Source organism: Poeciliopsis prolifica, unplaced genomic scaffold (genome assembly GCF_027474105.1).
Source record: "Poeciliopsis prolifica strain line A6 unplaced genomic scaffold, Auburn_PproV2 SCAFFOLD016, whole genome shotgun sequence".
In the NCBI taxonomy this organism is placed as follows: domain Eukaryota; kingdom Metazoa; phylum Chordata; class Actinopteri; order Cyprinodontiformes; family Poeciliidae; genus Poeciliopsis; species Poeciliopsis prolifica.
This window is the reverse complement of record NW_026562391.1, coordinates 1,496,817-1,513,384: the sequence shown is the minus strand read 5'-3', so window position 1 is coordinate 1,513,384 and position 16,568 is coordinate 1,496,817. Positions and strand designations below refer to the sequence as shown.

The 16,568-nt window shown below is 37.8% G+C and overlaps 1 protein-coding gene across 2 annotated transcripts in view; it reads left to right on the top strand.

The window, feature by feature from the left end:
• The window catches only part of LOC129366845 (E3 ubiquitin-protein ligase SMURF2), a 55,656-nt gene that overhangs the window by 7,554 nt on the left and 31,534 nt on the right, over positions 1-16,568 (top strand). For both annotated transcript variants that reach the window (XM_055040913.1, XM_055040912.1), the window contains exons 2-3: positions 13,534-13,572; positions 15,451-15,559. In XM_055040913.1, the coding sequence (XP_054896888.1) occupies positions 13,534-13,572; positions 15,451-15,559 (148 nt within the window). The remainder of the gene's footprint in view (positions 1-13,533; positions 13,573-15,450; positions 15,560-16,568) is intronic.

The window sequence follows — 16,568 nt, the reverse complement described above, 5'->3', positions numbered from 1 at the left end:
TTGTCTAATCTCATCTCGTCTGCTTCACGTTAAACAACATTTCACACGGTTACGTCTGACGATCGTTGTAACAAACCGAGCTTTGCTTTTGGTCTTGCACAGTGAACTCGTGCTTTGTTCTCCGTGTCCACTGAACCTCAGCAGTTTATTTTACTCGGTTTTTCTTCATTTGCCGCTTAGCTCTCCAGGAAATAGGTAGTTGGATTAGAATGTGACCCTAAAATCTAAATGCAAGTTCTAGCTCAGATACCAGCGTCTATTCACTGCTGTGATAATAGTTATGATGTGACAGACGTGCGACATTCATCTCTGTGTTGTTACCCAAAGAAGAACTGGGAGAATTGTTGCAAAGTTGCACTGTATACAAACGAAATCTGTAGCGCGTCTTCTCCAGAGAAAGAAACCATGTCTCACATTTGAACATTTTAACAACTGATTTTCTTAATGAGGTGCAAAAGTCTCACCCATCACAGTTTTAAAGATATCATAATCCATGTAAAATGGTCCTGATGCTGAAAAATAAGCACTGGAAAATGCGTTTCTTCTTTTGGAGAAAGCGGAGCGACGGTATCTAAAACTCACAAAATGGAACATGATATTTTCTCACTAACTCATGTCTTTCTGACCATTATTAGTTTGAATCTTTTTAAGTGTTTGGACAGTTCTCCCACTAGCATGGTCTGCAGTAAAACATTTTCCAGTTGCCAATGACTGAGATGTAGCTGAAGGTACTCTTAGACGTCCAGCCGCTGGTTCTTATAGCAGTTCTGTCAACGTCTGAACAACTTGGCGTTGCTTGCATATTAATTGAGTCTTGTCTGATTGTACTTTTGTTGTTTATAGTTCCTAAATACTGCCAAACAAATGATTAAGAGTAGTTGGGGCTCCTGCCACTACAGATTCATCAGGACTGTATTTGGCTAGCGACAGCCCAATGAGAAATATTGGGATGTTATCATATCCTTGTTACAGCCTTTCTGGTCAATGATGAATTTCCAAATTAAAGTACATTCAATCTATGAAATTTCAGCTCATTGAAGCACTTCAATCAGCTTGTAATTAAGTTATTCCTCTTTTTAATTCTTAACATAAGCCATCTGTGTTGTACAACTCTGCTTCAAATAAAAAGCAAATTGGCCATTTTCAAATCAATAGTGGGCTTTAAAAATGAGAGTGAACTATTCAATTCAATGCGGTTGAAAATTTGGACGTACTTAACTTTACCTAAGATGAAAAGTTATGTGCAGAATGTTGGTCTAAATCTCAAGAGATGAATCAAATAAAAGTCCACACTTGTTAAAATTGATGAGCTCCAACTTTGGGGTCGGCGGCGGCGGCGGCGGCTGGCAGTTCGCCACACGTTCTCACAGTGCTTATAAAACGTGTCCTGTTTGTCGCACAAATGTTTTAACGCTGATGGCAGGACTTCTTTAGTCTTTCTTGTACTTTAATCTGGATATTTTTGGGCTGGCCATAAACATTTTATTAGTCAACTCTGTCAACAAAACAAGGCAACATTTTTTATGGCTCGTTGACATTGATGGCGCATGACACCTCGTGGCCGCTGGCGCTGCTGCCTACTGCTCTCAGCTGTGCAATCATTTTTTTTTTCCCTTATGCATCAGTGAATCAAACTCCTACTAAACATTATTAGTTTTCAATGTAATTTACATTTTCCCAAGTTTTTTCCATTAAATTGAGTCTTCATTGTGGCACGCACGATGACGACAGAAAAACGTGTTAATCTCTCCTTCGTCTGTCACACTTTCACCAATTTGTTACTAATCTCGCTCTCTGAATGATCCAACATAAACCCTCTGCTGCTGCGTCTCAGATTCAACTGTTTTTCCAGCTACTTTTGAACTCTGTGGCATCATTGTACTTCTGAACAGAGAAGTGGAAAGACTGAACACCTTGGACTTGCATAACAGCCTCCGACTCGAGAGGGGGGCTGGCTTTAAATATGCAGAATACATTAAACTTTCCAAGTGCTTCAGGAGGATTTTCCGGCACATCATGAATGGAGCGTGGCATTTCCAAGAGTCTTTACAAATTTCTATTTGGAGCATGTGAAAAAGCACGTCACTGATCTTTACTGCTTTTATGATATTTGCCTTTTCTGATGATAACGAGGCGATCGCTCATTCAGCTGGATTTGACCCAAAATATTCAGTTTTTAGTATGACTTTGCATCTATGTTTGAAAATATGTTTTACCCAAAGCTCCTCTAGTTTCAGCTTTAGCTCATTCAAATTCACTAAATGAATGTTTGTTGCATTTTAAGCACTGAAATGTTTTCTTTTTAAAGCTTTTATTGGCCTTTATTTGCTAGTTAATTGTTGGTAATGAGAGAAGGGGGAAGACGTGCGCCAGAGGTGGCCAGGCTGGGAATCGAACCTGCGACAGCCACGTCGAGGCCTCCATGCATGGGTTGTGCTTAACCCCTGCGCCACCACACCTGTAAACTGTTTTACTAGTAATGTATGTCTGATGTATTAAATGAAAAATCTGCTAAATTTGCCAATAAAAAAAAAAATCTGATTAATCGATTAATCATCAGAATAATCGATTTGATAAATTAATCATTAGTCGATTTAAAACTTAAAAGTCCGTGAAAAATATGTGGGCACTTGAAAATGTGCAACTATATAACCATTTTTGATTAATCAAAAGCAAATTTGAGTTTTTGCCCTGTAAGTGGAATGAAGCAACTTCACATTCAGTTTTGAAACCGTTCTTTGTTTTATTTTCATTGAACCACTGCGGCGGCCCTGGCGGCCGTCGAATCGTTACTCTGGACGCTGATTCTTCTCCTCTTTCTCTCTCGTCGTCTCACTCTGCTTTTTTCTTCTTCATCTAACAGGATGTCCCTCATCTCTCTGTCATTTCTCTCTCTTCCTTCCTCTCCCCCTCTTACCCCCCGGATCTAGTCCAGACAGCTGTCAGACGACTCTGCCGGTGCGGCTCCAGTGTGCCGATCTTTTTTTTCTTTTTCTTCTCTCGCTCTCGTTTTTTTCAATCTTTATCTGTTTTCAACTTGCGATATGTGCACCGCACATACTTGCACACATTTCCTGTAGCGATCCTTCACCGCCGCTCTTCCAGTTTGTTTACCTTCACGTCGTCTCTCTGAGAGGATTTCAGGAAAGTGATAAATCCCCCTTTTTAAGTAGTAAAACCGACGCACACGTCCACCGAAGTTGTAAAGTTCGTTGTTTCACTCTTATATTGTCATTTGCATGGACGCATTTAAAAACCCGCAAGCCAGCCCTGCTTTGCTAAGTGAACAAAAGGTGCTTGTGTGTGTTTTCATTGTAACTGGAGTAAGACAGAAGATTAGACGTTATGGATTCAACTTTCCTCCCCCTCACTGTCTTCTGCTACTGTTTCTGAGGTCAGACTGCCCACCTTCTTGTGTGTGTGTGTGTGTCTGGTAGACCACTCAGCATGTTCACTTTATGAAGGCACATATGCACACACTCGCATTTACTGCTTCTCTTATTGCATCTTCCTCTCGATCTGTGATTTCAGTTAAGCTGGAAAAACAGAGAAGGTGCAGTCACTTATTTTTCCCCCTTCGCCATGGAAATGGTTAACTTATTCGACTAATAACGATAGTGCGGTCACTAAGTACGATGATCGTAAAGGAAAGAAATGGTCCCTTTTTGCGTCCATTAAAGAATGTCAAAAGTTAAATATGACTTTTTCCCATGTGGGAAACGAAAACAGCTCTGGTTGAACACAATTAATCAATCCATCTCTTTGATACTTGACTGCTAACTAAGCTTTTTTTTCATTATAACTGAGCAGCATCCCAAACATTTTAATTTGACTATGTTTTTTTTTTTTTGTCTTCTTTCAAGTTAAGCATGCAGTTTGACAACAACACTGTTATCACTGCAGTGGGGTCTGCATCAACCACAGCTCCATGTCTGACCCAGCAGAAAATCCCTAAAGACTCCAGGAATATGGTCCAATTTCTGTTTGTCTGTGTGTTTCTGTCCCCCCACAATATGCCTTGCAACAACTTTTAACAACTTCATGTTAAAGCCACCAGACCAGGTCTGTGAAACATGGGGACCTGCCTTTTTTGTTCTCCTTTTAAACCAAGAATTCAGCATCATGATTCTTCAGACTAAGTCAGTTTTTCCATCGCTACGGGGTCTGGTTTTTATCCTCACGTGACCCATTGTGGGTGCCTTTTGTTAAGGGTCATCCTGGGTACATTGGTAATCTGCGGCTATGCTCTCTCAGAAGCAGCAGAGCTTATGTTCACACCTTTTGATTAGAGGCAGCATTAATCTACAGCGCTTGCCAAAAGTATGCATTCTTGTATGGTGTGTAATGTGAAGTGGATGGGAAATGATACATGATTTTTACACCCGCCCTCCCATAAACCTAAAAAGTGTGGTTCACATTTGAATTTGAACCCACAAGGCAATGCTTTGTAGGGCGACCCCTGCAGTTTCTTGGGGTGTATCTCCAGAGGTCACAGGTCAAGAGGCGAGGTACACCCGGCCTAGACAAGTTACCGTGGGGCAATATATACCAACGAGGTGCACCAATAAATCAGCTCTGATTTCTAAGCTTGTTGCAATTAATCGCTTGATTCATTTGTAATTTACATTTGAATTATTGTTTTTTTTTTTTTGTATCTCTCTTTCCACCAAAGATTGGCATCAACTAGCTCATTATTTTTCAGACTTCATTATCAATTTGATTTGTTGTTTCTGGTGTTTTGTTTATTTACTTTGGCTATTTAAAATGTCTTCCAGCGTTAAATGTTTGTTAGAAGCCTTACATTACTTGAAAATGGTCTTCAAACCAACACTCTTGTTGATTGTCACAATAAACGATGGAATTGTCCTTCATTTTTTGAGATTAGGGTTAGGGTTAGATCTGAAAATTAGCCACTTTCTCCTTTTGTATTATAACTTTGACGTTTTAATGCAGCAGTTAAAAGCAGATTTGGTGTATGTTGGAGTAGATGTGGTCCTATGACAACAGAAGGAAACCCAGAAATCTTGTGAAAGATTATCACTTTGTGTTGCACTTATTGCAAGTAGATTTTAATTGAAAAGTTGTAGCTTTGTCCTAATTTATTGAATTTGTTCTTCAATTGAGGTCATCGGTGCAGCACAAAATCAGTCCAGAGGCTGCAAACGGCCCTTGGGCCGCACTTTGAACAACCTTGATGTTATGTTATTTTTTTGTCTACCATCCATCGGTTTGAATCAGGGTAACCCGGGATTATTTCTGAAAATTAATTGGATAAAAAACGTTTCGCAAATGTTTTATTTAACCACTTAAGCCTTTTCTATACAATTTTACGATGAACAAATATAATATAAAAGATGCAGACCCCCCCAAGCATTTCAATTCCTTTTTTGAACAAGAAAATAATATTTTATTGCCTAAAATTCAATAACGCAGCATTCCTGTAGTGAATGTGAGCCAAGCTAAAACCAAAGCCACTTGATGAGTTTTGGGTACAACTTATTTGTAGACATGGAGTTTTTTTTTTTTTATCTTAAGTGTAACGTATTTACATTTTTTGTATCATTTTGCCTTAATTACTGCTCTGACTTTGATGTTCTTTCACCAAATGTGCTTTTTTTGTCTGTATGACGATTAATCAATCACTAAACTGTAATTTCAATTTTCGATTAATCACAGTTAAGCAGACTAATTGTTATTAAGCCGATTAATCACGACTAAACTGATTCATAGTTTCGGACCTAGTTTGAACGAAAATTGAAGGTTGCCTCTTTCTAAACTGGGTGTTAAAATGAAGAAACAAAACTCGTTTCACGCTCCCTGTCCTGAATAATCTTACTTGGCCATTTCGCTCTACAGCTCCAGTCAAGCAGACTACACACATCGGCGGCCAGCATTTATTTGTTTGCAAATGTGATACTTCATCTCTTGAATTCTCCCTGCCAGACATCCCCAGCCTCATCCTCCCATTGTAAAGTCGTCTCTCCAGATAAACATTTGGTCTTTTACCTCCCTCACCCCGTAGACTCTGTGCTCGCTCCAGATTCCTATCCTTAGATTATTGGCTTCTCCTCGGGGAGCAGAGAGGGAGGGGGAGTGTCAGCTGTGGAGTTTGGCCTCTCAGCTGAATGACATAATTGGCATCCTGAACATTCACTTGACTGGCGAGAGAGAGAGACAGAGACTCAGACTGGGAAGTTGAGTAATTGCTTAATAGAGGAAATATAATGTAGATCAAACTCCTCCTTTTTTTTTTTTGCTCATTTCTTTAAAAAAAAAAAAAACACTGCTTTTTGCTGCACCGTTATTTTGTTGTAATGAACGGTTGCTACAGAAACCTGAAATTAGTCATGCACATAAAAGAGAAGTTGCTTGCAATACTGCGAGCAGCGTTGCAGAGGGGGAAGTCTGCTGCTGAGCTGATGGAGTGACACCAAGCGACCTTAGAGGAAGTTGTGGGTCCCTCTTTATAGTCTGAATGTCTTTAATAAATCTTGTGGGATGGAGTTTTTTTTATTTTTTTTATTTTCTTATTTGAACTTGATAAAACGTTTTGATCTTTAACGCCCACTGTGAAACATAGCAAAGGTTGCGTGCATTTTGTGGCCGATCTGCACCAACAAGTGGAAAAACCTGATCAAATTTCACCTGATATAAACAATTCTTGGAAATTGTTTTCATTTAGGACCACGGAGCACATCAAACCTCGCGTGAGCAATCTGCCAAAAAACCAAAAGGTTCTGGTTTGTTCATTGAAAAAGATAAAAAGAAAAAAAAAAGGGATTATTGACAGATACAATTTTAATCCCTTTTTTTTTTGCAATAAAATAATAATAAAAATAAGGTCAACGCACAAAAAACATTTTCCAAAAGAGGCTTTTATTTCAGTTAACCCTTATTTGAGTTGTACAATGGAGTATCAAGGCCAGGCTATGACAATTTTTGTTTATTTATCAATTTCACCAGAAGAAAATCTCAAAAGTTTGACAAACAAAAATTTAAGAGAGAAAAAAAGCTGGATAATTATTATTACTATAATTTTTTATCTTTGGGTTGGAGTTATAAAATTACTACTTCTCCACTTACGACTTACGTTTTGAATAATTTCAATATTTTCTGTCACTCATTTCAGAAAATGAAAACATATATTCTTTGCACATAGTGAAACATTTCAACTATTTGTTTCTTGCCATTTAGATGATGTATACAGCTAACCCAAAATTTTGTGTAACAGAAAATTTGACGATTCTGACATTTTCTAAGAAAATTGAGTGGAAGGCAAAAGTGTGGTAGGAAAAGCTGCATTAGCAGCAGAGTGAATCGTCAAGCGTCCTTTTAATGTTTAATATTCTTCTGTGGCTTTCTGGTTGAATTCGTCCCGCTCCTTTAATAGATGAAGCAATAAATGCAAGTGTTAACCCGGAGGAGTCTCCCTAGAGAAAACAAGTGTGAATGCCCCGTCAGGTCCCTCGGCGAGGATCGGTTCATGACCTTTCACCCATTGACCAGAACAAATACCAACCTTATGCCAGGTCTGTGTTCAGACAGATGGAGACATGGAAAGGTCCAACTGTTGTAACGGTCCCTCTTTGTTATCAGAGACACGCCGCGCCGTCTCGGCTTTGTAGTAAATATAAATGGATTCCACAGGATTAATCCACACAATAATCCTATTTATTCAAGGAGATTTTTGTTTTGGATGTTTCTCCACATCCATGAAAATGAAGTTTATTTTTACTGCTAACTATATTTCCAAATAACTTTATAAGTGCACGGAAATGTCTAATGTTTGTATCAGTAATTATTATTGATTTCTTTAGAAATAGATTTTCTCTGTTCTAGAGGAGCCACTCTCTCTGGCCTTTGATTAGATTAGCAAACCAGTAATAATTGGTGGATTAATATACATTTTCTTTCAGCGAAGTTGAGATTTTAAGATTGTTTTTTGTTCAAAAATATTAAAAATATCTAAGGCATGCATTTTATCACAGTATATCACAAGACATGATTGAAATTTACTATGATTTTGGAAGAAGTACAAAAGTCATCAAATTGAAAAATAAGATGGTATAAAGAAAATCCAAAAAGACCACTGGTCAGTTGCCCTAGCAAAACTTATCAATTCATTCATTTTTGTTGGCCGGCCTCCTCTGGAAATGTTCATCACTGCTGCATGTTTTCTTCTTTGTGGGTCACTGCCAAAGCCTTAAAAATGGCTTTGTAATCATTTCCAGACTAATGGATGTCAATCACTTTATTATTATTATGTTTTTGTTTTCATATGTATCATACTTTTTTTTTTTTTTAGATCTTTCACTTGTCCTAGAGGTTCGAGGTAAATGACTATTTATTAAATCTCCCAGTCAGGTAATACTCAGCTTTTGTTACATTAGTTAATGAAACTATTGCTTTTGAAAGCAGCTTCTTGTGTTTACTCAGGTTATCTTCATCTGATATAACATTGCTTGACATGAAACATTTAAGTGTGACAAAAAAAACCCCAGCAACTTATAAGCAGGCAAACACTGAGTCTGTATATCATGTTCTTGCAACATCAGAAAAGGTGTTTTAAGTTGAATGCTCATTAAACAGTAGGATGCAGTCATGGTGATGAATTTAAATCTTAAGGTTTAGTAAATGTTCTGTTTACTTTTGGTATATATTGTTTTACAAGCTGTTAAATTTTTGTCTTTTTTTTGTATTAAAAAAATAACTTTGTGGACTGCTTTCAATAATTGCAGAGCGAGGTAAATACCAGATTGTTAAAACATTACTCCCTGGACATCGGGGGTTCTTTCTTTTTACCTTGATCCTAATTGCCTGAAAAAATTGTCTGCTTGGTATTGAAGGAAGAGCCGGCAGCCAGCTTTCTTCACTAATTGCGACCTTCATAGAAAAATCTCAAAACAGATGGACACTAAAAGCCTAAATGAAAACATACACACTCTGGATAGGTCAAACAGCTTGACATAGCTAAAGACATTTCTAGAATCGCCTCGTCGTTCCTGCCTCTCAACATGCTGCCGTCACATCTCTGCCTTCAGACTGCCTTCGGCTGCTCCCTTCTTGTCTTTGTGCGCCTTTATTTCTCCATTGTACTCTGCTGTGTTGTTTTTTTTCCTCCTCACCAAGTGGTGAAACCAGTTTGTTTGGCATGCGCGTTTTCCTCGATACTGTGCTTTGCTGGCAGTCTGTCCTCCAGTAGGTGTTGCTGGATTCTAGCTAGTGTGGGTAATATTTGACAAAACGTTCCCATTAAGGAGCAAATGCTGCTTTCGCTTAATGTCCTGGCATGCGAGTTAATGTGTAAATGGTAAGATGATGTTGTGGCAAACCTGACTTTTAATGGTGGCTGGCAAACGGAAAGACAAAATAAATGTCACTGAACTGTGGACAGGAGTTGTGTTCTTTAGCAGGAAGTGAATCATTGGAAGTCAAAGTTGGAAATCAAAGAAGAAAGCGCTGACTTTCATTGATAACAAGCAGATGCTAGCAGCAGGCACGATGGAGAAATTTCTTCAAGCTCATATGCCCTCATCATGGAAACAACGCAAAGAAAAAGATGCAGCTTTTAAGTTGAAGGCGGTCGGTCTGGCAGAACAGGATGGAAAAAGAGGTGCTACACGTCAGCTTGGCATAAACGGACTTATGGTCCGGCGTTGGAGACACAGGGCTGTGAAAAACTGAGAGCGGTGGAGATACCAGCGGCTTACAGCCCCGTGCAGCTTATATATGTACATTTCCAGTATTTTAAAAGGAAAACTTTGCAAGATGTGGCTTATAGGGAGGTGTGCTCTGTAGTCCGGAAAATACGGTAATCACATTTCCAATTTTGACCTGAAAGCCTCCCTCCCACATAGGGACACCTAGTCCAGCGTTAACACGGTCTTGTACTGCGGTCAGCAACGCAGAGACACACATACGAGTCAAAAGACGAACGAGGATCGTCAAACTGGTGTGTTAATCGGCAAATTTCACTTTAAAATCAAGGTCGTCTGAACATACTACAATGATGAAATATCCTTCCAACAAAGCATAACCAGTCTGTAGTTGAAATCATAAGATTAATGTTTGAAACAAAATGATTTCTTTTTAACCTTCCTGAAATGAACCCCTGGACAACTGAGAATCTTCTGGGATTCTTTGCTTGAGACACATTTTCTTCAACATTTTTTGAGAACCCACATATTTACATTTCAAGCTTATAAACTTTAGTGCAGTGATGAATTGTGATTAATCGCAGCTTTAGAGTGTTCTTGATCTGATCATAGTTTTCTAATTGATTGACAGAACAAATATCTATTAAAACAGCTCTCACTGAGTTGAGTTAGTCTAATGCCTGTATTGTTGGTCCAGAGCGAGTTGACGGTGGGAACGGTGACCCAGAGACCACCCCGGGGCTCTCCGGTGGTGAACTGTTAGTTGACCCAGCTTCCCTCACTAGAATCCCAGTGTATCTGGTTTTCTGCCAGCCACGGATCACAGCGGCTCGCCTGCTCACGTGGCATCCAGTCAATAGGCCGCTGCAGGATGTTTTTTCCTTTTTTTCTTTTGCACGGCAGCGATATCAGATTTGTTCTAGAGGCCGCAGCGGTGCCCTGAAGAAGCTCAGACAAGATTAGTCATTTCCTGGGGTTTAATTATCCCAGCCCAGGTGCCACTGCGGTGAAATTCTGCTAAAATATGGAAGAAGGGATGAAAGCGCCACTTGTTTAAAAAATGATGAAAGAATGACTCTTAAATTTTAGGCTTCCCCTAGAAAAAGAAAAATATATTGAATTGGATCTGTCTGCATTTATGTTTTGCATGTGGAAGTGGAAATATTGATTGTACACTTACTGCTTGGCAATTGCATCGACTTTCACTCTTCTCTTGGTGCAAATGCTATATTTAAAACTAACTTAGTAACTTTAAAAAAACAAAAAGATTAAACCAAACAGAGTATTAGATTACCTTTCTTCATTTCCACAGATTTTGTTTGCTACTAGAGGAGCCATGTTTAAGCCTTCTGCTGTGCTCCGTTATTGGCTAATTGTTTGATTATGCTTCAAGAAGATGTTCATCATTATAAGTAACAGTAGCTCGCCGCTCCTGGCAGCTCAGTTGGCGAAAGTCCATTGTTAACAATGAAGGAGGATTTTCTTTCTGTGGTATCTGTGGCTGAGACAGAGGAGCAGTGTGGAAGTTAATCCCTTAATCTTCTTCTTAGCACAGTTTGGTAACTAGAGAGCCAGGTACAACCGGTGCAACCCGGTCGCTGCCAAACCCAGCTTGATTCTTGCGAAGATGCGCCGCAAATCAATATCCTGTCAGAATAGGAGAAATATATCAGCGCTGTGCTTTTAATCATGCCTGCATTGGGTTCCTTTTTAATATTTTATGATGAATTAATCCGCCAAGCCGACACTACTTTGGTAATTAATAACAGTGGTTTAGTTTATTGTTTTGGCTCAGTGTTGGAAAAAAATTATGTGACAATTAATTACTTTTTAAGTGGCTTCTATGAACTGATATTTAAATATTCTTCTTTAGAAATTAAATGTATTCTTTGGCAAACTCATTCCTTGCTAAAATATTCTAAGCTTTTTCCCAGCCACATTATTTTCTCCTAAACATGATTTTATTCAGTGAATATTGACTGAATTTACTTGGAAAACTAAAATATTTCTGCTCACACACACAATGCAGTTTTGTTAAAAAGAAAGTACATCATAAATGGATCAGAATACTAACCAATAATAATAATAAATTAGGTCTTTCTAATATTTATGTTGATTTGGATTGTGTTGCATTTAGGGATACGCGATATAACGGCATCAACACCGGTTTGAGTGCTTTTTAAACGTATAGGTCCAATAACTAAAACTGGACCAATATTCATGTTTATTTCCATTTTGTTGAGGTTCATGTAGATGGTTGATCATGCAGTATTTGTTTGGTCATGTGATATTGATGCAGCATAATAATATAATAATAATATCAGTTTTTGACCATAACGGCAATATTAATATTGGCAATATCAAGCCAATGTTTCATTTGGTGTATATTATATTATATTATATTATATTATATTATATTATATTATATTATATTATATTATATTATATTATATTATATTATATTTTGTTATGTTATGTTAGATTAGATTATTCTTTCTTTAACTTGTCTGCATGAAGATTTGATGCTGACCCAGTTAAAAACTCGGCTCATTAACTTGCCTGTTTGAATTTTTCTCCACAAATAATCTGCTAAGATAATAATCCCATGTAAGCAGATATTGTCTCCAAAAAAACCTGAGACTTATCATCCTTGCACTGTACAGTCTTACTGTGAGCAGAGATTTAATAACGCCCAGTTTCTGATCCGTGATGCCTTCGCTCTGTTTCTGAACACACAGTGCTTTTTCTTTTGGCATCAGCACCGCCTTGGACGGAGTCCCTGCTCGAAAACCGCAGTACTTGAGAAAGTCGGACCTGGACTGGATTCTTCTAATCACCATGCTTGTCCTAATTTGTCTTCCTTTAAGTTTGAGTTTTGTAGCGAGCATCCATCAAAGCACCAGTGTTGCCAAGACCTTACAACACACCGAAGGGCATTTAAAGGAGGACATAAAAAAAGACTGCAATAGTCTGAAGGAGACGTGAGAAAACAGGCTCTTGTTCTCAGCTTTGCTCTCCATTTGTCCCTCTTAGTTGAAAGCTATTGTATGTTGTCGGTGTTGCAAACCCCTGTGGACTTGCTTCATACAGGAAAGAGTACTTGTCCAATCAATAATTTAAAACAAAGAAACTCTTATTTGGCTTCCAAACCTTGCAACCAGGAGGACATAGCAGGAACTGTTCAGCGAAATCTATTTTGTGTTTCCCAGTGAGAAAACCCCCCTAAAACAAACAAACAAGCCATGGCAGATAACTGAACTTCCTTTTTATTTCTCATCTATCAAAATGCTGTCTGACAGAAAAAATTTAGGAATGCACCGATAAATCTGCGCCGATTTCCTTAATCTGGAGAGATTGGCGATTGGCCGAGGCTTGCTTGAGAAACCGATCTTATCCACCGATCTGATCTCCTGTGAGAGAGCGCCACAGTCACGTCCAACAGATCACGTCCAACAGATCACGTCTCCACGTGCGCAGTAACAATAGTCACTTCACTGCTGCCGACTTGGCGTCTTTGTCGCTATATTTAGCAACTTTTCAGGGAAAGAAATTTCTATTGGCCAAAGCCGGAAGCTGCAGATTCATCAGAAAACTGCAATCGGTGCACCCCTTCAAAACTTGCTTGTACAAGTTTTGAAGGGGTATATTTCCAAAAGTATTAACTGATCCCCCAAATCAGAATCCAGGTGTTAGATGGTAAACAGATGGCAAAAAGCTTTCAGAAACTCTAACTGAACCCTCCCCCCAAAAAAACTCTAACTTTATACCTCAGATTGTATTAAGAAATAATTTTTTTTCAATTTAAGCTTTGTTTTAATGTTTTATTTTATTACCTCTAACATTTACATCTCTTTGTTTTTCTGTTTTCTTTTTCTAGTCCTCTGTGCAAAAAACCTGGCAAAGAAAGACTTCTTTCGTAAGTAAATCCCATTCTTTTGCTGGTTCTGTAGAGGGAATGTGGTACCTGGGAGGTCAACTTCTGACTTTGTAAGTCATTAAAGATTTTTAATGAGGTGGTAAAACTACAAATTGAGGCAAATCTGAATGAAGATTTGAACTCTGATTGAAGGAGCGCATCAAAATAAGATGTAAGAAAAATACATAGTCTCCTGGGTAATGTCAACAATTGTATTTTGATTATTGGAACTTTTCAGAAATACAAATTGTATAAGTGACTGTTGTATTCACTATGATTAATGTGGATTAAGGTGTTTTTTAATTGGTGAACCAATTTTTATTTTATTAAAAGTCACCCAGATCATGAATTTGCCTGAAAATCAAAACCATACGCATAGAACCAAATGAGTACATATTTTTTAGTATTTTAGTAAAATGCAAAAAGCAAAAAGTACTTGTGCACAGAGGCGCATCGAGCTTTTCTCCCCCCCAAGCTACTTAAGCACTCATAGATCATCAAACAATCCAAGACACTGTCCTATCATATTTCAAGCTAAACAGGTTATTCGGTTTCACACATGGTAGTATTTTCAGTACCCATGTTTGCTGTGGAAATGTTTCACATATCCAAAATAGAAAAAAAAAAAAAAAGTGCATGTGAGAACACGCTCTTCTAAAACCAGAGTGTTTGAATCATCTTCTCAAATATTTCAGTTCTCTGGCTTGGTCAAAACTGAAACTAGAAACCGTTTACTGCAAATCAGGCATAGTTCTCCACAATTATTGATAATTATTGGTAACAGATGTGTATAAAGCCTTAAAACAAATTCAACTTTTATTGCAGTAGCACAATGTGCACACTCAAATATTTAAAGAAGACATTTTTAATTTTAGTGTGGTTATTTGATGCTGGGGGACAAAAAATACTATTTCAAAAAATAACAGTTTTGAACAAATCAACTCGTGCCACAATTAGTCCCGTCACAGTAATAAATTATTCTTCACGGTAAATTGTCCCAGAAATTATTTTGATAAACAATAATAGTCATTTTGAGACTATTTTCAACTAATATAATAATGGTATAATAGTACTGTACTGTAATAATGCAAACAATTTACAAATGAAAGAAAAATGTTTTCAAAACGTTTCATCCTTTCTGGGACTTGACCTGAATTCAAAGTCCAAATGAATACTCACTGTAAAACATGGCTTGTAAAACAAGATAGTAGACGTCACTCTGAGCTAGAAATAACCGAGGAGAGCATTGGTGATAAAATACATAATTCACAATCGCTACATTTTTATAATCAGCAAATTTGATTACTCAATATAATCAATTTACTGCCAAGCCTTACTTCTTTCTATAAACTAAATATAGTTTGAGTTTTAGATTTCCCTTTCAGTTTTTCTCCTTCTTTTTAGCTCAACCCAGAGAATTAGGAAAGTTTACTTATCTATCTGTTTCCCGTCTTGTGAGTTGTAAATCTGACGTGACACGAGACAATTTCTCTCAGCTGCTCTTCAAAATGGATGAGATGATTACCTAGATCATGTCATTCAACTAAAGCAGGTGTGTGTTACCTTCCTTTAGAGGGAAGGAAGGTAACTGCATCCTTAAACATACCCATGTCAACCATCAGATCAATGACATTTAAAACAATTGGAGCAATTATAAACCAGACTGTACAAGAATATAACTTCTAACACCAAAAACTAAACGTATAATGAACCATATCATTGTCTATCCTCGTGATGTTTATTTTTTGTGTACGAACCAGACAGACTCGGTGATATGTCTGAGTGTTTTACTACAGGTCATGTTTGTTTCCTTCTTCAAAGGTGATCCAACTTGGGTTTTTCGCTTGCGAATCAAAACCATTTCATTCCCCTTTGCAGGGTTGCCGGATCCTTTTGCTAAAGTGGTAGTGGACGGTTCTGGACAATGCCACTCAACAGATACTGTGAGAAATACTCTTGATCCAAAGTGGAATCAACATTATGATCTGTAAGTACCATGTCGCGTTACAGTTTGGCTGCCATGAATCAAAATTTCCTGAATTTATGTCATTCCTGGTGTTTTTTTTTTTCCTTCGTTCACTTTTTTGCTCATCAGTATGGACGTAATATTTAGCATTGTCAGAGTTTAAAAGCTAAAGCTGCACCCGGCACACATTTGTTCTGACTGAAAAATGTTTAGAGAAAAATGGCTGCAGCTGGTTTTTCTCTCTCTGCAACACACACAAAAAAAAATCTGTGATACAGTGAAACAGTTATGAAGCCGTGTTTTCTCTGTAAATAGAGTCCAATTAAGTTGTTAATATCTCTATGAAGCAGACTGTATATGGATATATATGAACTAAACAATAGTTGTTGTTTTTGTTTTATAGATCTGACTTAGAGCTGTGGTTTTAGGAAACCATTCATTCATTCATTCATTCATTCTAACTAAGCAAGAAGAAGAAGAGAGAGCAACAGCAGCCTCCGTTACACTTTTCGGAAATTAAATAGTTCACTTTAATTTCAAAACAAAGTCAAAATTATCAGGGAAAAGATGTTTTAAACTGTCTTCAGTGTCTTATTTTGGTGATTGGTGCATCCAGGATTAATAAACAGGAATTTCTGCATGGAATCCCTAGAAGGAAAGTTTTTCAGTGTCAGATTTCTAAAAGCCAATGTATCAAATAAATAAAAACGGTTATGTTGCTGCAGTATGTTCGGCCTTCCTGTAATTTGCTTAAGACTTTACTCACCTCACTAAAAGTAGCTGCTCGGATGAACAGCGACATTGATATAAAAACCGTTTTTATAAAGTAGTGTTGTACAGGCATTTGGATGATATATGAAATCTCAAACATAAAATACTTCATGCATACGGTATAGGAGGTCATGTATCGGTCAACAAACCGAAGTGGTATCAGATGGTTTGTCTCCGTATAAATTTGGCTCACTGGTTTATCCTCGTTGTTTCCCCCTTCCTATGACCAACGTCCTAAGAATGAGGAGTCGGATGCCGT